This window comes from Sciurus carolinensis, chromosome 7 (assembly GCF_902686445.1).
Source record: "Sciurus carolinensis chromosome 7, mSciCar1.2, whole genome shotgun sequence".
Taxonomy (NCBI): domain Eukaryota; kingdom Metazoa; phylum Chordata; class Mammalia; order Rodentia; family Sciuridae; genus Sciurus; species Sciurus carolinensis.
The window spans coordinates 9,732,361-9,755,869 of record NC_062219.1 but is presented as its reverse complement, the minus strand read 5'-3'; the positions used below and the strand labels follow the sequence as shown (position 1 = coordinate 9,755,869).

The 23,509-nt window shown below is 41.3% G+C and overlaps 1 protein-coding gene across 1 annotated transcript; it reads right to left on the bottom strand.

Moving 5' to 3' along the window:
• Positions 1-9,811: 9,811 nt before the first annotated feature.
• Positions 9,812-10,863, bottom strand: LOC124989385 (E3 ubiquitin-protein ligase RING2-like). Its single transcript, XM_047559256.1, has one exon. The coding sequence runs from the start codon at positions 10,820-10,822 to the stop codon at positions 9,812-9,814; it is 1,011 nt and encodes a 336-aa protein (XP_047415212.1). The 5' UTR covers positions 10,823-10,863.
• Positions 10,864-23,509: the final 12,646 nt, after the last annotated feature.

The window sequence follows — 23,509 nt, the reverse complement described above, 5'->3', positions numbered from 1 at the left end:
AAATCTTTACATGTTAAATTCCATCTTTACACTTTTACTTCTTAGAATATCTAAATAACCCAAGGTGCAATAATTTGCAACAAAGCAAGTGTAATAAGGCAAGAAAAAGAAATAAAAGACATATAGATTAGAAAGGAAAAAGTCAAACAGTATTTGTAGATAACAAATTGTTTATATAGACAATTCTAAAGAATCAGCAACAAAAAAACTTATTAGAACTAACAAAATATTTTAATAAGATCTCAGGATAAAAGGTTAATATGTAAGAATCAATTATATTTTGATACACTAACAGCAAACTATAGGAAATAAGATTTTAAACTCCTTTTGAAATAGCAATAAATTACTATTTCAATATAAAATACACTGAGGTTGATTGAACAAAAGATTTGCAAAGATCTCATCCTGAAAACTACAAATTATTGCTGAGATAAATGTTAACTCTGGTTGTTGAGTCCACAGCTCTCTGCCTCTAACCTGAGTTCTGTACCCTATAATGAAGAAAGGATATAGAAGAATCCCCATTTGTTTGTGTCTACTAAATGATCCCCATTCCAAAAAACATGGACACCCTGCTGCTTCCCATGAAATGTCTTCAACATTCTCCTCCTATGATGGTTGACTTGATGCATTAACTTGACTAGGCCATAGGGTGCCCAGATATTTGGTCAAACCCTATCCTGGGTGTTTGATGGTGTGTTCTTAGGGGAGATAAACATTTGAGTAGAGCAGATTGCCCTCTCTAATGTGAATGGGACTTATCTAATCAGTGGAGGCCTTTCGGAGAAAAAGAAAGCTGATCCTCCCCCTAATAAGAGAGAATGCCTTCCACTTGACTGCCTTTGAAATAATTCTATTCAACTTTTTTATGTCTTTAGACTTGTACTGAAACACAGGCTCTCCCTGACTCTCAAGCCCACCAGTCTTCAGACTGAAACTTCACCACTACCTTCTGTTTCTCAGGCCTTCAGACTTGGACCTATGCTACCAGATCTCTTGGGGTTCCAACTTGCTGACTCATCCTGCAGATATTGGGACATAATCTCTGTAATTGCATAAGCCAATTCCTTGTAACAAATCCCTCTCAATCTCTCTCTTTCTGTGTGTGTGTGTGTGTGTGTGTGTGTGTGTGTGTCTTTTTCTGTCTCTCTGGAGATCTCTAATACACATCTCCAAAGCAACAGTAACTCAGAAAAAATCTCAGAGTACCTTTATACCATCACTTCCCACTCAAGATTGTATATATTATATCAACATTGGTCACTATTATTATTATTATTATTATGAACCTTAAGAATATAGGACACATATTATAAATATTTAATTTTTAAAAATAAGTTAGATTTCACTAATAGAATGCTAATTATCATTTTTACAAATTAATAATTCCTCATATATTCTTAAGTTACAACTCCCAATCTCAGAGGAGACCTATCCCTCTTCAGAGTTCAGCTTTAACTGTATAATTGGGGCTCATCTGCAGTCATACCCTGGCCAGCCAATGGTCCCATGTCCCAAACAACCTTGTCCTCCTCTCCCTGTCCTCACCTACAGCACTTGGGTGTTGGGGTGCGGTGAGGTAACTCCTTTACCTTTCTGGCTCTGTTTTGTCCCCAAGAAGCACAGCACCTTGCAGAATTCAGTGCTTCAAAAGATGAACAATTGGATCCATTAAAATCCTGTTGTAGCTCCTAATCTTTTTGACAAACATTGTTGGAAGCTTTGGGAAATGAGTAAAAGAACAGATTCATTTAAACTACCCTGATGCATTTAGGACATTGATTGTGGGTTTTTAAAGATTGTTTTTGCTGCTTCAGTTTGAGTTCTAGCTAATGCTCCTGAATGACTTTGCTGCCATCTATAATGTTTCATCTTCCTAACAGCATATGTAAGTTATATCAATTTGATGAGCCTAAATTACTGATGATAATCTTCTTCTGCTATTGTCTATTCCATTCAGAAGACATTCTGCAGTCTTAATATACATAGTGGAAATGACTCTTGCTAATAGTGAGGCAAAGAATGAACTTTGTCCCTTTCTGAATGCCACCTGGTCCCTTCTGTGAGGGTGCAAACAGTTTCCTGTTTGGGCTGGCTGAAAATGCCTGAAATAGCCATTAAATCATAGAACCCATAACAATAGTCCCTGGAAAGTTTTCCATAAGTAAATCCCGAATAAATAAATAAGATTCCTGATTCTGCTAAGGAGTGTCTTTAAAAAGCTGTGTCCATCCTCCTCAGCAAACACCCCTCCAGCCTTGACACCTCGTCTCCTTGGAACAAACTGCAGGTGTCACAATGGTGATGGGTCAGCTGCCGGTCAATCCAGAGCAAGCGGCTATCTGCCCACTTCTAGAAAAATCCTTGAGACTTTCACCGGAGCAGCTCCTGCCTGCATGGAGCACTGCCAGCTTTTCTCTTCTGGGTTTCCTCGCTGCATATCGTTAGGACACCCATAAGTCACTAATTACTGAAATTCTGGTCAACAGAGGGACGTGTGGAAGTATGATTGTGAGAGAATTGTTTTACAAGAAGTTTAGAAAAAGTGACCTGGCAGAAATCCAAGAACAGCAAAATTCCTTCATAGCTTGTTTGTTTTAGCCTTCTGCGGGACCCTGTATTTTTGGATTCAGTCATTTTATTTATTTTTTCTTATACTTTTTCTATTCTTACCATATTTTATTATTATTTTAAAAATTTTAATTGACAAAAAGTTGTATATATTTATCCCATACAACATGTTGTTTTGAAATGTGTATATATTGTGGAATGGCTAAATCAAGCTAAATAGCATATGTATTACCTCACTTATTTTTTGTGATGAGAACATTTAAAATCTAGTCTCAGCAACTTTCAAGAATACAATGCATTATTATTAACTGTAGTCACCAGGCCATACAATAGATCTCTTGAACTATTTATTCCTCCTGTCTAACTGACATCTGATACCCTTGGACCACTGTCCCACAAACCACCACCCCCCTTCACAGCTCCTGGTACTCTTTTGTTGTAACCCTTCGATGTCCTTACTTCTTAAAAGAGCTCATATTCATTATCTAAATTAGTTTGTGTTAGTGTTCCTGTTTTGGCTTCAACCTTACCCAAAGGATGCAATGAACTCTTTAAGTGCTAGCTATTGTTCATATACCCACCTCATGCTAGCCTGATGGCCCTAGAATCACTTTAGATAAATGTCAAGGATCAGCTCCAAAACGTAAGTTTGCCTCCTCATGACTGAGGAAGCCCAGTGGTCAACCTAAGGACCTTGGCTTTGGTGATATTAATGCTGGGCTGAAGATGCTCCCGGGCTCTGAGTCTGTCCCTTCCCCTTCATTGTTCTGTGTACACCTGCTCCTCCCTCCTCTCAGACTGCTCACCTCTCAGCAGGCCAGGCTTTGCCTCTGTGCCTACCCCGCCTTGTCAGCCCCGGCTCCCTGAAGGATTCCTCCTGTGAGAAGCAAGTCTGCTATAGATACTTACTAAATAAAATAGGAGACATGGCCAGCAGGGAGTTGGACTTATTTTCTTGTGTGGCTTGTAAACTGAAAGCATTTACAAAAAAGTTTTGAGGGGAGGCAGCATCAGAGAAATGGGATCCTGGCTCCAAGGGGCCTCAACTGAAGGCCCGAGACCTGGTGTATTTAAAGGAGGGACAAACATGGTTTTATAGTTTTTCTGCAACATGGCATTATGAAATCTATAGAATGGTACAAGTATATTTTGCCCATCAACTAGGCCAAGGTTTCTCATGGAGAAACCAAAGCTCAGACAACTTACAGGACTTTGAGCCACAACTTTGAGACCAGCCTGGACAACATAGTGAGACCTTGCTCTGGGGAGGAAAAACAGTCTTTCTCTCTTATTTATTTATTTATGACTAGGAAATATCCTTCAGGGATAGTTAAGAAAAGTCTTATTTCTGAAGGCCATTACACTCTTTTTCTAAAATGAACTTCATAAACATGAAAAACAAAACTTAAGTCTTATAATCCAGAAAATTCTTGCTCTTATTCTCTAACACCCAATTAACTAAGATATTTTGAATGACTTACTTTAGAAAGAGAGTATTTGACTAATGTAATATGTATTTATATATAATTATATTCAAGTATAATTTTATATTATATGTATATGTGTGTGTGTGTGTGTGTGTGTGTGTGTGTGTGTGTGTGTGTGTTTATAAAGAATCAGGGATATGAGGTTCTTAAAAATGATGCTAGATTTCTCCAGATGCAAGGTGAGATATGTGTCTTACTCAAACTTCCCTCATAAAAAAAGAAAAATATTTGGAAAATTAGAATTTTTAAAAAATAGAATAGTAAAAGGAAACAAATTGAGATGAATTTTAAAGTAAAATAAATTCATTGGCAGAGACTAGAAATTAAACAATACAATTCGATATGTGAACCTAATTTAGCTGCTGAATCAAACTAAAAATGAAATTAAATATAAGAATACTAGCTAGAAACATTTGAGAAAATTTTGAATTTAAACTGTTATCGGATATTGTGAAGGAATTATACTGTCAATTTTGTTATATTTTTTGCTATAATTTTTGTTTTGATGATGGTATTATGGTATGTAAGAAAATATTCTTATTTTTTAGAGATATATGGTGAAGTATTTAAGAGTTAAATGTCATGATATCTGGGACTAGTTTTAAAATAATTCAGCAAAGGGAAAATTAGATAAAGCAGAAATGACAAAATATTAAGAATTATAAAATTGAAGTGATAGTTTTATGATAATGTATTATATTATTCTCTCTACTCTCATGCATAAAATTGCTCTAAACTTTCATAGAAATAGCATTAAAAGTCACATTGGGCAAAGGGAGTAACCCCTATTTAACCTTAAACACCAGGTTGACATGGAAACCATCACTGGAATCAGTATAACAGTAAAAGCGTCTTTGATGTATCTTTTGATGTAAAGTTGTGTTTCTCGCCTTTGTATAAGTGAAAAAGATGTCAGACTTTTAAAAAGTAAAAACTATGATCAAAATCAGTATTTTCTTTAAACAGGAAGTGTGACTTGAAGAACTGGCATTATAGGAAGAGAGGAAGTTAAAATGTCAGGCACTGAGGAATGATTCACAGGGGATTATAAGCCAAGGCTCTCTGACAGTATGCCTTGAGTTCCAGGAATGTGGTGCCCACTTTTTTCTTTTTAACTGATGCTCCTGTTTCCTTCAGTGCTTCCTTGTAGATGAATAAACTTGCAATACTGTTTTTTTTTTTTTTTTTTTTTTGGTTTGTTGGTTTGTTTGGCCTTTGCATATGCTATCAAGTGTTTAGACTATTAGAAGAGAAGATGACTCTCTATCTTTCTTTCTTTTTCTTTTTTGCAGTTCTGGGGATCAAACCCAGAGCCTTGTGCATGCTAGGCAAGTGCTGTACTACTAAGCTTCACCCCAGGTCCCCTTTCTTCTATTTTGATGAGATCCATGAAACTAGAGGAGAGAGATAGAAGTCAGGACAGGTGAGGTTATGCTGCAGAAACAACCTCAAAAATCTCAGTAACTACAAAGGCTCATTTCTCACAAACACTTTGCTGCTAGTCAGCAGGGCTCGGGAGGATCCGAGCAGAAGGGGGAGCCAGGCTACCAGAGCCTTCCCCATCCTGCAGCTGCGCCATCTGGAACCTGCCTCTGCAAGACAAGAGAGACTGGGGCTTCTCACCAGTCACTGCTGCCCACATTCCAGAAGTGGACATGTGATCCCACCAAACTGCAAGGGGACAAGGAAGTGTGGCCCCTACATAGCAATGAAGAAAACGAGAACCACGTTTTGGTGCACTCTCTGTCTACTTCATTATCATCAGTGCTTCAGAGATGTGGGCACTCTTGTAGGCCTTGGCAAGAGTTCAGAGGCTCAGCTACATTCCTCCACTCCTGAAAGGAGCTCCGTTATCCTCTGCATGTGGTAAGCTCAGCATCTGTGTTGCTCAGAGGAACTGAAGTCTGCACCCAGTGGATGGAGATATAAATCTGCTTGCTGACATGTAGATGGTATACATATGATGTTACATAATGGAAACCCTGGAGATTTTTAGAGTTGATATGGGGGATGATCATTGAAGTGAGATACTCCAGGCTTTCATCCTAGCTGTGCCACCTACTGTGTGACCTCTCTAAGCTTCAGTTGCCTTTGAATTAAAAGAATAATATTGTGGTCCAGTGCAGTGGCGCACACCTGTAATCCCAGCGGCTCGGGAGGCTGAAGCAGAGGGATCACAAGTTCAAAGCCAGCCTCAGCAACTGAGCAAGGCCCTAAGCAACTCAGCGAGACCCTGTCTCTAGTGAAATATTAAAAAAGGGTTGGGGATGTGGCTCAGTGGTTAAGTGCCCCGGGATCGATTGCCAGTACCAAAAAAGAAAAAGCATAAAAAAGAAATAAACCTACAGGAATAACTAGTAGAAATAATTCAAATAAAAATGCATTAAAAAGAGAATAATAATATATACGCTAGAGAATGATAGTAAGGAGGAAATGAGATAACACACATTCTGTGCACAGAAAGCCTGGCACAAAGCAAGTACACTGTAATGTAAGACACATAAATAATTTCTAGTTAAAGTGTTTTAAAATAACATATAAATGAAATTTAAATTGTTAGGAAACTTCCTTCCTTCCTAACAGTACTGGCTGTCCACATCTGGGAGCCTGGCACAGGGTTTTGAAGCCCAAGTGGGATGAGGAAGGTGTCCGGAAAGGAGTGGAGGTGGCAGGTGGATTACTTATGGAGCTCATTGATCGCATAAGTAAACATCGAGAAAAATGGGAGTCAATTTTCTAACTGTAAGAGAAAGACGTTACAAATATAGAAAAGAAGACTAGAATGAATCCAATGGTATTAGATTTGGGATTGAAAAAAGTATTGGCATGAACTATGGTTTTTCAGAGAGACAAATAAAGAAATAAATATAAATGTCAATTTTGGATACATATGTGGATCTTTCATGTGTTTACTTAAGTAGAGTCATAGTTTGTTCATAGATGATTAATAATAGATAGCCCCATTTATATATAGATGATTGGTAAATAAATGGATAGATGAATGAATGGATGGATAGAGAGATAGATAGATAGGGATAGTTCCAGCTCTGCTTGAAAGCAGTGATAACTCATAAACAACATGCAAAACTGGAGTGTAGACCTTGGTATCTAAATACCATTCTCTGCTAAAAAGACTCAGGGATCCCGGGGAAATGGTAGATTCCAGGAATGGGGCAGTGAAGACACAAGATGACACAAACATCTTCTCATAGCAGAAAATAGGGAAGGGCTTAATGAATGCCGGGGACATGCTTAAAGAATACAGAATTTGATGGGCCTCACACTGGACAAATCCAGACAATTTGGCATCAGAGTAAGTAATTATGGGAAGAGGCAATAACCCACTGGGTAAAAGAGGAATCCATAAGTCTGTACTGGTACAATGAGAAGACATAATAAAGAAATGGGGTGAAGGAGATTTCCTTTACCATAAAATCCAACTAATAAATATTCAGGGAGTGATGGAACTAGAAAAGCACTATTTGACAACACAGTAATTATGAGTGTAGCAACAAACATAATACACTAGTGGGTTAAAAATGAATGAGGAATGGAATATTTCCAGTCTCAAAGTATCTCCTCACAAGAGTCTTATTGGTTACCAAAAAAGAAAAACACATACGTGTATAGCAGAGAAACCTGGAAGACAACATTTTTTTAATCAAGTGATCCAAATTTATACTGAAACTGGCATAGCAGTCTGTGCCCATAATCGCAGCTACTCAGGAAGCAGAGTCCAGAGGACCGAAAATTCCAGGCCAGCCTGGGCAATACAGGCAGACACCATCTCAAAATAAATGCAAGAAGTTTATTCCATGACCTGTAATAAAGCTAAATCGTGCGCCATTTGCAAGGGAGCCATGAAGCAAACTCACCATGATTTCAGTGATGTTCCTGCCCCGAAGCACATCTGAATCCAACCACTAGGAAACACCAGAGAAACGCAAACCAAGGAATGTTCTAGAAAATACCTGGCTTCTAATCTTTAAAAGTGAACTGTTCCAGGTTGAAGAAGACCAAAGAGAAATGAGAATAAATGCAATGGCTGGTCCCAGGCTGGGAGCTTTCTTGTGAAGGACATTGTGGGCACCTGCTGGAACTTGAATGGCATCCCAGGACTAGCTGGCTGCACTTTATCGGTGTTGATTTCCTGCTGGTGAGGGCTGTTTTCGGCGCAGGTCGGAATTTGCCACTGAAACATTCGGGGTGGTAGGATCCCATGCAGCATGTACTCTTCAGTAGCTCAGGAGGAAATGTTCTTTGTACTATTTTAACAAGCATTCTCTAAGTTTGAAAAACTTTGCAAAAACAACAAAAGCCTAGGAATGGATGGTAGTGGTGGTCATAAAACAATGTGAATGTCCTCAATACCACCAAATCGTACCCTTAAAGTGATAAACATGTTGCGTGCATTTAGCCACAAATGTTTCCAGAGCTAGGAAAACAGTAAATGGAAAATAGAGAACAAGATGGTTGCTCAGGAAACACGTTCGGAAGCACTTTATTCTCTGAGTGAGAACCACGTGTGTGTGTGTGTGTGTGTGTGTGTGTGTGTGTGTGTCTGTGTGCGTGTAGGTCTTTGGTGCACTCATGCTGCCTGTATCCTAGAGAAGAGGATGAAGGAGTCACTCTAAGGCAGGGCAGTTGGGGCAGCAGCAGCCTGGGGGCCCATTTAGAACTTTGAGGGGAGGTTATCTATGGTCACCGTTATTGGGGAAGAAGGGTACTCCTGGAACTTAGTAGTGATGGCTAGAAACACCAAGCTTATGGCACTGTGTGATGTTAGACCCAATTCTCGAGTGTCCTGCAGACATTCCTGAGGGGAAAGAAACTTCTTGTAATACTACACCCAGAGCTCCATTTTTCATATATAGTGCAAATTTTTTTCCACAGTTTTCATATTTGCTGAATTTTCCATGAACACAATCACCTTGTAACTTGAGAAAAGATTGCATTTCATTTTATTTATTTATTTTTTAAAGGAACTAAAGTGACAGTAAGAACTAATACAAAAAACTTTTAAATAAACAATTGAGGACTACATATTACTATCAATTTAATTTTTCTTTCTTCAGTGAAATATGTCAATGACCCATGTTCTCATAGAACTTAAGATTTTGATTCTCTTCCCAGAACACCTAAACTTACAGGGAGGAAAAAAAAGGGTGGAGGGGATAACATTGCATGACAATGGACACCAAGTTCATAAAGAACCTCTTTAAAAATGAGATATTATGGAAGAAAATACCATGAAAATAATAATCTTATGAGAATTGTTTTTAAGCACAGTAAGTTTGAGCCTCAGTCTTCATGAAGATACTACAGTTTGTATAGAAAACTATAAATATACAAGACTCCAAGGAAAAAAGTCAGAATACATATTAACAATCTGTAGGCCTAAAAAACTTTTGAGGGGAGAGGGAAAAGGATGGCCAACTGAATCTTGACTTAAGAATGCAAGACTATGAAAAATTCCTGGGTCAAAGGTGTTCCCAATGTAACCATACTTTGTGAGAGCACACAACTTAAGATGTAGTCTTCAAAGGAAAGCAAAATTACTGAATGACTATAGTCCCTTCCAAAAAGTCAATCTTAAATTAAGGGGAAATGATTCTAAAAGTGTAAACGAGTTTGGCTCAGAAAGAAAAATTGAACAACATATCCAAGATCTGTCCATAAAAGTAATGATGGTACATCTTTAATATTAAAGAAACAGGCTATAAAAAAGTTCAGTCTCATTGGTTTTTAAAAGCTCATTTGTGCTCCTTGGTGGGCGCATAATAAAGTTCCCTGGGTTTATTTACTTTCCAGTACTTCTCACTGACCAATTCCAAAGAAAAAGAGCCATTTAATACAGTGAACTGACCACTTGCCGTTGCTATATAAATGGTATACTGCTTCTCACTGGCTGTATCAAGGTTCATCTGATTTGATTCTCCCTTGCTTCCAAGTTCTTCTAAAGCTAACCTCACAGCCAGATACTTGGATAAGTGATCAACAGTGGCATTACCTGAAGTCTTTATATATCTTGTCGGTGCACTGTCATCTTTCTCCATAAGTGTGGGATGAGGTCTGAATACTAATTCAATTTCACTAGCACCATCCATTACTGGATCAATTGCCACTGTTGCATTGTTATTATCAAGTTCAAGCCCAGAATCATCAGATGTTTTGGTCTGTTTGTTACTAGGGCCTGCTTCCTGATTGCTATGTGTGGATGCATTACTACAATGTGAACTGTCACCATTATCTTCTGCTCCACTGCCATTTTCAATCTGTTGTTTCTTGCCTCGCTGTAATCTGTTCATGGCCTGTATCTTTAGTCCTTCCTCAATGCTGTGACTGAATGCCTGCTGATTATTGTGCTTGTTGATCCTGGCTAATACTCTCTCTTGATGAGCTTCATACTCATCACGACTTGGATAAATTTTGCTGATGAGTGCATCAAAATTTGGGTCTGGCCTTAGTGATCTTTTGGAAACTAGCTTTTTCCGACAAGTAGGACATTCTTTGTTGCCACTTCTAAGGGCTGTGATAATACAATCTGCACAAAAACGATGCAAACACTCCTTTGTAGTCATGGTGTTCTTCAACATATCCAAACAAATTGGGCACATTAATTCACTGTGTAGACTTCTAGGTGAAACCACAATTTCCAAGCCATCTGTTATTGCCTCCTGAGGTGTTCGTTGTAATTCATATAAACTGAGTTCCCATGTTTTGCTTAATGGTTGAGTTCCATTTGTCTGCACAGCCTGAGACATTGCGGCTCCTACCCCAGCCAGGGGCTCTGCTGGCCGTGGCCAGAGCGAGACTCGGGTATCAGGTGCTGCCGCACAATATGGCGAGCCTCGGCTTCCGCCTCATTTTATTTTAAACACTACAAAAAACTGCTTGCCATGTTGGAAGAATAAGGTCTCTTGTAGCAATATTGCTCAATGTACACACCTTTCTCTCTCTGACTTGGAAATGTTCATGGGCAACTGTGTAAGCTGTTTTGAGTCTCCTCTTAACTGACTTGCAATAAAAAATTATTAAATTAGCAGACACATGAAATACAGAAATCTAGTTTAATTTCACTAAAAGTATTGTTTTAAAATATTTCATTATTGCTGTCAGATTTGTATTTTTTTACTCAATGATAAGAAATACATCATAAAATTGCATATTGCAATGACTTGTCATTTAGTTGCTGTTTTTCAGTTCCCCTGTTTGGCTCTTTCCCATCCTCTCTTTGCTCCTTTGTGTGGTGAACCTGTGCTCTCCAATGCTCAGTTCCTCTAGAGTAAACTGAAGGAGATCCATCTAGGGTGTATGTTCTTGGCAGTTCTCGGTTGTGACACTATCCCATGTCCCCAAACAGGAAATTATTCTGACACTGTACTTGCATGTGAACTCCAAGTTCACCCACCAGGATCCTACTTGCTCTCTTCCTACTGACCGCCATGTTTTGACACATCTGATGGCTTCATGGTATCTTCCTCCACAGGCAATTTTGGCCTGTTAATTACCCTCATGCACAGTTGTACCTTCAATCTTTTGTATTCTGTTCTTTTTCTACGTAGGGGCTCTGATCTTCTCACTTCTCGTGAATGCAGACTTTTATGATAAGCAGGTGCAAACATCCACTTCATCATGAGAGCAGCTGGGCCTGAGCATTTACACGCTAGTTTTCATGAAGTACTTCCTTTTTATTCCTACCTAATTTTATAATTAGGACATTAACTGTGTTTTTAAGTTACATGCCTAGGCAGTTACTTACATATTCATTGTGTGCGTGCACACACACACACACACACACACACCACAAGGACTTTATTCCTGGATAACAGATGAGGCATCACAGAATATTCCTGTGAGAAGGAGGTGGTGTCGGTGAAGAAGTGCACCTGGCTCTGACATACCAAGCGGAGAGTCACGTCAAGGGCGGCTCCCCCATCTGGGCATAGCGTAAAGCTGGGACACCTCTAAAACCCCAGGGGAAAGCTGCAGGAGTGGAGAATGCCATGCCCCAAGCGGTCTCACATTTGGTTCTCAAATGCCTCAAAGGTAGCCATGCAGATTGAGTTTGGATGGGCGCCAGGTGGCTCTAGGGGACAGGGATTTGGCCAGTGGAAGTTTCCACAGAGGCACATGTTGCTCAGTTAAGGCTGCCCCAAGAGCCATCCTCATCTTCCCTTCCTGCTCCAGGACTACCACCACAGGTGTTCAGGCTGACCCTGGATGCCACAGAGGGAAGGCCCCGAGATGTTGTCCTACTCCGGACTCATTCGAGTGTGTAGACCTTAGAGGGATCAGCTCTGAACCAGGCTGTTGGGGTTCAGATTCATCCCACCTCCTAGTCGGGTGACACTGGGGCCACTCCTTTCCTGTGTTCCTGTCTCCTCTCATGTCTAATGGAGACAGGGGTTCTTGTGGCATCCACCAAGTACTTGGCTGATTTCGGCTATTTCTATTAATGTTTATGAAACACCTCAGAGAGAAACGAAAATAAGAAGCAGGGAGTCCTAAAAACTTTCCACTTCCCTACTGAGACCCAATTACATTTTTAGGTTCCATGAAACTGTCCTGTACTCTTGTATGATAGTTCCCTTTTCTGTTTAAGATAGTTCAAGTCACTTTCAGTTACCTGCAACTGAGAAAGCTTAACCAATACAGATGAAGAAGATCTAAAATAAGTTCTGAAAACTGGACTAAGAATTAAGAAGAGCTGACACAGTGCCAGCACTGGAGGTCAACATGACTGGCAGCAGATTTGACAACTCGCCAGGTAGACCCTCTCCAAACTTCTCTCTGAAATACCTGTGAGTATACACAAAAACACTCAAACTTGCAACATCACTGGGCATCAGAGAGAGGAGATATTGTTTCTCTTGTGCCGGACTAGCTCATATGCAGGGTAAGTGGCACGGAGTCAAGACCCAGACTCCAGGAGTTGGGTGGAAGCAAGCTTGTGGCAAGCAGCTTGCAAACTCGTTTATTCGGGAACAGCTATACATTTTATAGGTCTCTTGCCCATCACAATGTGCCACGGGGAATCAGACCACCAGGTTCCTATACGGGTTCCCTAGGTAACACCAAGTCAACTTGGGGCAGTTGTGTAGTTTCCTAGGTGGATGAAGCGGAACACTCCTCCCCGCAGGTTTACACACTTGAGACGTTCACTGCTGCCAGCCAAGAACTAGGATTTCTCCCGACAGGGAGGAATCCAGGAGCCAGAAAGTGGGGAAATTTCCAGTAACTTCAGGTTGGATGGGGCTGGGCTGGTAATTATCCTTGGAAACCTTGCCTCACTGGCCTCTGAGCGAGTTCAGCAACGGATGGCTGGGAAGAAGGTAGAGGCCCAGACTCACCTCTGTTAGGAGTTCCTGTGAATAGCCTGAGAAGCAAACCAACTTGCCATTCACACCTGAAAATAACGAGATGGTCTCAAACAGGCAAGCACTGGAAAGGTACCATCGCAAACCTTCTTCAAAACATCATTCAAAGGAACATGGGGCAGGGAGTATGGAAGCCAATTGAATGTAGGCATTCTTTTTCTGATGTGGTTTCACAATTGACTAAGGGAAGAAAAACTCTTTGAGGAGATCTGAATGAGTAGATAATTAGCATAAACCACGTTACAAACAACCAACCAGCCAGGGAGGGGGCGTGGGAAAAGGGCGTCTGTACCAGAGGTCAAACATTATTCTTAACTTTATTAGACTTAAGCAAGTAGCCCATAAACCTAAGGTCATCTCAAATAGCCTTAAAACAGTATACTTCCAAACACTTTAGGTTATGAAAGAAATAGAAGAGTTTATATCTCAGATGACAAGAGAAGATAACAGAGAAAATAGCAAAGAAGCATAAGGAACAGAAATGAAGGGTTGGGGAGCAGCTCTTGAGGAGAGACCTCAAACCCCAGTATCTCAAACTGAGAAACAGAAGGAGATGGCTGAAAGAGGAACGAGAGGGTCACTGAGAGTCTCAGCAGCCACTGACACAGAGAAGTGCTTCATGGTAGAATGCTAAAGTACAAGAAGAACAAAACACCCAACACGTGAAGGCCCCCTGTGAAACAGCTCTAGGAGACTCTGGAAGGAACAATGCTTAAATTAGCTGACTCTGTTGGCGTGTGAACTTCTCCTCTTTCTCCATCCTTTAGTGGGGCTCGCAGTTTGTCAACAATGGTCATGTGTTGTCTATTAGTCAGGGCTTATTACTGCCAGCAACAGCCACTGACTATCTTAGAAAGAATCTATCAGGAGGTTGTTGCAGGGTTCATGGAATCAAGGGGAGGTCTGGAGGATTTGTCGGAGTGGGCAGCAGCCTGAGCAGCTTGTGTATGGTGCTTATGTCCTGATCTTATTTATGGCAGAGACAACTGGTTCCAAGATATTCCTGGAAGTATACACTGCTGCCCCTTTTCTCTGCTGGAACTACTGGGACTGAGTCTCTTAGTCTCAGTGTTCCTTTTCACAGTTTTAAGATCAAGGAAGAGCATCCAGAGAAACAACCAATCAGAATGACTCTCTCCTTCTCTCTCACTCTAGTTACATATATATATATATATATGTATATATACTATATGTATATACATATAGTTATAGTTATGCATAGAAGCATTGCAGCATCCAATTTACTGGAACCCAGGGCATATGCAGGAATGTGGGGGAGGTATAGCCCCCCTTCACCCTCTGGTGAGAAGCAGAGCTGTGTGCTCCACCAATGCTACATGTAGAGGGGCACTGCTATACACAGAGGGATGCCCCAGAAGCAGGAAGGAGCCAGACAAGTATTTGGAAAAGTTACATTTACAAAGAGCAGGGTTTGGGGGTTTTGTTTTGGTTTTTTGGTTTTGGGGTTTTTTCCTTGCAAATGAAATGTGAGGTATACACAGGAAGCCCTTTTGAGATTCAGAGACTATGAGTCATGTCAGCATGGTGCTGTGACTTCATCCACAAGCCCCTCCCACGTAGGGCTTTTTCCGCTTCCGGCTTCCGTCTAGGATCACAAGCCACTGGCCACCCAGGCCAGGAGGTTGCGTTCCACCTGCCCCTCCCTCTGTCCTACTGTCCCCACCCCAGCAGTCACCAATCCTGCTCCCTCCTCTCTGACCCCGCAGCCACTCCCCTGACCCAGCTTCCCTCACCTCTCACCTGGACTCCCGCTGAGCCTCCCATCACTCTTCTCCATTGAACCCTCCTCTCCAGGGTCGGCTTTCTGAAGAACAGCACACACTGCCATTCTGGGTGCCCAGCCAGCAGAGCCAGTGTGCTTTGATTGCCCAGGTGAAGAGGACTCTTGAGAGAACCATGGAGTGCTCTGGGGTAGGTGGGGCTCTGGGGTGCATCCTCTCCTACCACAAAGGAGACAGCACACGCGACACCCACAGAGAGCAGGAAACTATAGGATTTTAAATACATCCGCTTCTCCCACCCAAGGAGGTAAATGGTTTAGATTCACTGCATGTGGATAAAGCTGTTTCTCACTGGCCTGCTCACAGCCCCCACTGCACATCCTGTTATTTAATTATGCATTTGTGTTACTTATCCTGTCTTTTTAGGTGTTTCCAGTCACTCGGCAGAACTTCATTGAGGGTCTGCCCTGTCAGGCACTGTCAGGAGCTGACTATACCCATAAAGTGCAAGAAAAAGTCCGGGTAATATAGTTTAGCACATGCATCAATTTTTCCTAACCCTGGGCCTAGTAGTAAGGTAAGATTATTGAGTGCCTGCCACACTAATAGGCACCCACCCCACTGGTAGTCTGACTTGGAGGTTATTATTTGAATATTTGATTGAAAACTCCATATACAAAAAATTAATAAAACCATGTTTATCTTTTAAATTGGACTCTCAACAAGAATTATAAACACCCAAAAGAGGGTTAACCTAAAACTGAGCTGCTCTTAAAAAAGAAAATAATCTTAAATAGCAATTCTTTCCTTGGCTTCTTTTTCTGCTATGTATGGTAAAGCCATCATCTCTTTCTATTCTTTCATTTCTGCACATACCATGGGTTCCTGAGTTAGTCATCTTCAACAGATATCTTTAACAGTTACTCAGACTCTCCAAAATATTTGGTCATTATGGAGAAAAGCACATTTGTGAAACAAATATTCCTTGGATGTAATTTGGTGTTGCAACTTTAAATGAGAAAAATAAAGAAAACATCCCGATGTTTCTATCTAAATACCCACAAGGTAGACAACTCTAAAACAAATCTCATTTTTAAAAACGTAAAGCAAATCAAACATACATCTGTATCCTACTCTCTACCAAGTCCTCTTAAAACCAAGTAAAATGTGACAGCTGGTAGCATCCAAACCAACACTTTGTTTTGATGTAGTTGAAAGTGGATCATTTAAATCACTTGCCAAGCATTTATTTTGCTTCTGAAATTGAAACTCAGATTATCATGGCAACAGAACATTTGGATGAACTGAAAATGGGGACAACTATGTCCTTGGACCCAACTTCCTTCATATGTCAATCTAAACAAAACATTCCTTTGGGCTTTAAAGCTGACAAAGCTCAGTACAGCATGTGCGAAAGTGTTATCACTAATCAACAACAATGAGAATTTCTCCAGGGCGATCCACACCCCCCACTGGTCCCACTGTCTATCCCAACCTCCACCTCGCCTCCCAGTGCCAACTCTCCAGTCCTCTCCTGAGGCTGTGCTTTCCTACAACTTTCCCTTCTTGAAGCGACCCTAAAGCCCCTTCCCTCTTCACACCATCTCAATATTTCCCCTCCATCCTTCAAGTAGATGAGCAGCTGACACTTTCTTGGGCTTCCCTCAAGCATGCCAGTTCACAGTCAAAATGGATCAGGACCTAAATATAAGAGCAAACTCTTTGTGATCGTGTTGTAGGCAAAGGTTTCTTAGACTGGGCATGAAATATAAAAGAAAGAAAGATAAAATGGTCTTCAAAATTGAAATTTTTTTTTAAAATACCTTTAAAAATGAAAAGGCAAATAAATATATTTCCTACCCATGCTCACAAGTTTTTCCTCATGTGTTTTATGGCTTTAACTCTTGCATAGGTCCATGATCCATTTTGAGCAGATTTACGTGTGTGATGTGAGTTAAAAGGTTGAGGAAGAAAGCGCTGGGGACAGGAACTGATCACAAGGGGGTGTGAGGAAACTCTCTGGAATAATGGGATGTTCTGCATCTTCACTGTGGTCAGAACACATTTCAAAACTCAGTGAACTTAAATCACTGGATTTTATTGTGTATAAATCACTCCCCAATAAAGCTATTGGGGAAAAAAATTCCTTGGTGAAACTTTTAAACTGCTGAATCAATTAACTGTAAAGCGTCAACCCAACTCTACCATGAACTCTTCCCAGTGACTTTTTTTTTTTTTTTGGTACCGGGAATTGAACCCAGGGGCACTCAACCACTGAGCCACATCCCCCAACCCTTTGCATTTTTTTATTTTGAAACAGGTCTCACTAAGTGGCTTAGAGCCTTGCTAAATGGCTGAGGCTGACTTTGAATCTGAGATCCTCCTGCCTCAGTCTCCCAAGTGGCTGGGATTACAGGCATGTGCCACCCTGCCCAGCCCCAGGTGACTTTCTAGACTTTCTATACCCCAAGTCATCCTAATCAGTCTGACAGATGCAACACCCCTAAATCATGGGTTATATTGTGTTGCAATCATTTGTTTCTGGTTTCTTTCCCTGTGGACTTATGAATTCTTCAAGAACAGAGACCCCATCCACCCCGTTGTTATTCTCCTTTTATTTCCTCTGCCTGACATAACAGAAGGAATTCCCTAAATGTTTGCTGAGTAGCAATTGATGGAAATCTCTCTCTGAAGAGGCTCACTGAAAACTAAACTTTGATACCATTTTTTCCTTCCTAAGGAATTGCCTCTTACTGTTTCTTGGTGTTTCCTCACTCCTTTTTTTTTTTTTTGGGGGGGGGGGGGGGCGTTGCTGGGGATCAAACCCAGGGCCTCGTGCTTACATGGCAAGCACTCTACCGACTGAGCTATCTCCCCAGCCCTGCCTCACTCCTTATGTATGGGATAAAAGACTCAATTGTCTTAAAGTGTTAAAGGTGCAACTACCACTAACACCTTCATATAATGAACAAAAAAAGAAAAGTACAAATACCTTGGAATCATGACTAATCAAAATGCTTTAGCCAAATGCTGGCTTCCTGGCAATCTACATTGGTGTATTCTACAGAGATGGTCTTCCTGTGTTCCTTAAGAGGTCTGTGGCCCTGGAGCCACCGATGCAGTCTACACTAAAGACACTGCAGGGGCTCTGCCTTCCAGAAGCTTATGGATCTGTTTTGCTGTATAAAATTATGCAGTGTATTTAACTGCTCAGTAAAGGTAAATATTATTGTAGTAGTTAGAAACTCAGTGCTACAAATACAGTATAAGATGTCAAGGAAAGTAAAAGTAAATGTACAAAAACATGATAGGGCATAGCAGGAGGCTTCCTCCAAATGTGGAAGGTAGGGATATGGAGGTTAGTCTGGACCACAGTCTTCCTGACTCCACAGGCCACCCATTTCTAAAAGATGGAAGGCAGAGATAACCTAAGAGTTCCTGCTTGTATGGAAAAGATGATGTCTTAGCCAATATGTTCTTTAGTCAAGATATGCCTTCTTAACTCTTTTGTCTCCAGTAATTAATACAAAATTGTATTGGTTATCAGACATTTATTTGGGGCACAACTTAGCTGAGTGCTTCTGGCTGAATTGTGGCCAGGAGTTGGCAGAGCTGCAGTCCTCTCAAGACTGGAGAATCCATATGCAAGCTCACTCACAGGCCTCTTGGCACACCTCAGAAGATCCTGGGAAGATCCAAGATTACTTATGGTTTTGCAGGCACACCTCATTTCCTTGTGATGTGGAACTCGCCCCAGGGGCCACCTGGGCATCCTCATGACATGGTAGTTGGTGATCCAAAAGATGGAGACTGAGTGAATCACAGAGCATCCAAGATGGAAGCCATAGTATTTTACGACCTAACCCTGGAGGTGGTATCCAACCCTCCACCCCTGTTCCATTCACTAAAAGCAGTTCCATATGTTCAGGTGGCATTCAAGAGGAACGGGTGGCACAAGGGAATGAGTGTAGAAGAAGGAACCATCGCGGGCTTATCTTAAGGCTGCCTATCACAGAAGCCTAGTGGACTCTCCACAAATAGGTGTTCAATGAGAGAAAGAGATGGAAAATAGAGAAAGAAGAGTGAGAATGAGAGAAAATTTTGTAAGATCAACTGTGTTCAGTCGCAACATATCCTATTCTGGTGCTTGTGTGAGATTAGGGCAGATTGTATATTTACCAGGCCTGTTTCCTGCTTCCTCTGGGCACACGACCAGATTGCTTTTCCAACCTTGCCTATAATTAAATGAGGTCAAGTTCTTGAACACAGCCAACATAAGGAGGCATGAATATTTCCCTGCTTGTGTATGGCTACTGGAAGCAGTTGATCCAGAGGAGAACTCGGAAGACTGGGAATGGTGAGGACGCCACCCAGAAGAGCCAGCCTGTCTGCTTGGAGCAGAGTCCACCTCGGACTCCCTCCGAGCCATGTCTTTGTGAGTGGGGAAGAAATTGTGTAAAGTCACTGAAATTTAGGTTGGCTTGTTTGTTACATAAATAAGAAGATACTGTAAAAATAGAGTAATTAAGACAACGTGGCACTGACATATAGAGATAGAAAATACACCAATAGAGTAAATTAGAGAAGAAGCTGGAAATTCACCTACCCATGCAGAATGAGGCAGTAGGCATCCCAGATCGGAGAGGAAAGGATGGCCTTGACAAGAATGGTGGTTGATTGATGGTTGGCTAATCATGGTTAAGAAATTAAAAATAATTTCCTGTCACTATGCACAAAAGCAATCCCACAATGACTTAAATGTTAGCACAGCAATCGCTGGTGATCACAGTGATCTGTGGGCAAGAAAAAGCAACAAAGAGGATAGAATACAAAATCGCCGTGAATTTCTGGACGCTGGAGTCCGTGTCCCCAGCCATAATTGCTATTTTTTGCCAGTTCCTGTCTGTTGCAGTCAGACACCTGAGACCTCCCTGTAGGACCCCGTCCGATGCAGCTGCCACTCTTGCCAGCAAATCATCAGCCACTACAAACCCCCAAAGCTATGTGCTCTCTCCTAGCACGAATTAACCCTGGATTCGAAAGCCAAAACGATCAGGGGCTCAATGCGAAAAAGGCAGAGTCTGACAAGAGGGGAATTTGCAAACTTTGGGGCACCATGAAGAAGACAGGTGACATCAAAAAGGGTGGACACGCCTCTCGTGCATTCCCTCCAGGGTCTCAGTAGTTGTCAGCAGTATCTTTCTGTTCACAGTTGCTGGATACAGTCACAAGACAAAATTACAACAAATTTCATTTCTAGGTCTTAATTGGTTTTATTTGTAATTCTAGAATTGAGCAACACCTCATATCATAAGAGAGATCGAGTCCTCTGAGGAACTGAGCAGGAGAGGTTGACCTTAAAGATAGAAAAGGGCTGAGGAAAGTGGAATCAGAGCAAAAGGCTGGTTGGTCATTTCAAAGGGACTTCCTTTATAAAGATTGAAGCAGAGGGAACTTCATTATTATGCTGGCTAAAACTGGCCTGTTCAGAGATTTGACTATTATCTTTCTACCTCTTGCAAAGTCAGATAATGTCGTTTTGGTTTACTGGTATGGAACTTCGGCACAACGAACTCCATTTTGGTTTGGTCTTTTGGGCCTACTGCAGAAGTTCAGAGCAAACCAGTGCATCTATTTACAGATGCAAGTTCCTGGGGAAGAGAAGAAAAGTGGCCATCTTGCCCACTACACTAGTGAATGTCTTCAAGCACCCAAGAGTCTTTTAACTGGTCTCCTCACCCAGAATGGGCCTTCACCAATGCCACCTCTATACCACTGCCAGATTTATCTTTCAAGAACAGTGAGTCAGCCCTCTACCTATCTTTCTAGCCTGACAACCTCTGTCCCAATTAAACCTGGCCTGCTGATATCAAGAGAATACAACCTAAGCGGATTCATTGTTAAATCTTTGCCCACACCATTCCTTCTACCTGGAAAACTGAAAACGTACCTATTTTTCAAGACACAGCTTGAATTCCGCCCTTTTTTGAAGTCTCCTGTATACCTAGCATAGGTGACAACTATTTCTTGTGAAAACACAATTGTCATGGATGAAAGCCCCACGTGGTTCACAGGGCCTCGGATTAAAAGACCTCATACTGGCTAAATGCTCTGCTGCTGCTGTGTTGAGATTCTTAGTTTCTTACCCCACCCCTTTCATTCTACTCTAAGGACAGAACTTGTATCCCTCTCTCAGGTGGCCCAGGCTGCACGCTTCAGACCACGGGCGTCAGAGTCCGCACAGAGCCGGTGACCATGTTACAAAAGTATTCACTTCCCCTTCAGTTTGGTGCACTCGATCTATTGAAGAAGCAGCTCAGGCTGGTTTTATACAAAGAGCCAAAGGTCTTTAATTCCTCCTAAAACAATTACATTCAACCAAGAATACGCCAACTTGATCCTAATTGTCAAGTTCCCGTGGCAGATTTCGAGGCGGTGCCAGATGCAGGCTGTGGGCCCCGGAGCAGCTATGTCGGGTTTGGGATGGAGCAGTGTGGCCTCTGATTCCCCTGAACTGTTCTGCTTTTACAGCTTTCCCCTTCTATTTCTGAAACCACAGGTTCTCAAACAAAGGCAACTCTCCCAGCTGTTCTCATTGCCATAACAGGAGAGTTTGGTTTGCAGGAAGCAGCAGAGGACACGAGTTAAGTAAGAGTAACCAGCTAACTAGAATTGCCTCTGTGGTATCAGAATGAATGTCATCGTTTTCTTCTGATAGTTTATTTTATTTTATTTCTCAGTACTGGGGATTGCACCCGGGATTGCACACACTGGGCAAACACTCTACCTCTGAACAGCATCCTCAGTCTCTCCGAAGATATTTTAAATGCTAGGAACACACAAAATGCATTCTTCATGACTTTGAGCCTATCTATCACAGCTCTTTGCACATTGTAGACTCTCAAGAAATATCCTGTGGATGAAATAAAAAGCAGCTAATAGACCAGATGGACCAGAATCAAAGCCAAGCCCAGGGCCAGGGCTCTCGTGTGCATGTCCCAAGTGAATGAATTCACAGTCACCAGGTAAAAAATACCTTTACAAATATTGAAATGAACAGGTAACAGGTAGATAGTGACTCTTTCTAAGAACCATGTGTGTTTCTGAAGTTATTTACTTAATCCTTTTTGAGATTGAACTTGGAATTTCTACAAAGCATAACGCTAGACTTGTTTCCTATTTTGAAACTAATGTAAGACCTAGTTAGCTAGTATTGTGAGTTTCTATGTATTTGTTTACTAAAAGAATATTTTGCATTTTGAAATTTCTTTGCAAAAATCAAAGGTTTACTGATGTTAAGAAGCAGAAAAATTGCTGAAATTTCTGTGAGAATTCTAAGAAATTCGAATACAGATGCTAGATAATTAGAGAAGAGATTAAATATACCTAGGGACTGGAATGCAACACAATGAGGACAAGGAAACAGGATATTGAAGAGAAAGAAAAATGACAAATGAGGGCTGGGGCTGTAGCTCAGTGGCAGAGCACTTGCCTAGTGTGTGTGAGGCACTGGGTTCGAGCCTCAGCACCACATAAAAATAAACAAATAAAATAAAGGCATTCTGTCCATCTACAACTACAAAAAGAAAAATGACAAATGAAAGAGAAGAGAGAAATACCACAGGGGTGAGCAAATACAGGTACTGGCTGTGAATAATGAATATGCTGGAAATTATTATGGGGTAGCATGCCAGGACATCTGTGATAGAACTGAGAACTGCACAAGACATTGGCACCCAGGGTGAAGCCCACCAAGCACATAGTTATTGACAGCTACTAGGATTCATTAGAAGAACATGATGCTCCAGTTAGAATCTTCAAAACAAACTCAAGGCAACATCACTATGCCGTAGACTTGAATGCTTCCATCCCCCTGAATTTGTATATGGTAATCCTAACCCCAGTGTGATACATTGGGAGGTGGTATCTTTGGTTATTTGGATTAGATCATTTGTGAATGAGTCCAGAGAGACACCTTCCCCTTCTGCCAAGTGAGAACACAGGGAAAGGTCGACTAACTAAGAACCAAGAAGCAGGCCCTCACTAGATGCCCAATATGTCTGAACCTTGATCTTGGACTTCCCTGCCTCCAGGTCTGTGAGAGATAACTGCTTGTTATTTATAAGCCTCATCTACGGTTCTCTGTTTTAACAGTCTAAGCAGACTAAAACAAAAATTGATCAAGGATCAAGATAAAATCGCTCAAATTCCCATAGGTAGTAAGAGGTGGAAGTGAGTTTCAAGCCAAATACAGTCCAATTCCAAAGCCTGACCATCTGCTCACCATTCAGCACTCTGCAGTGTGTGACCTTTCTGATCAAGGGTCTGA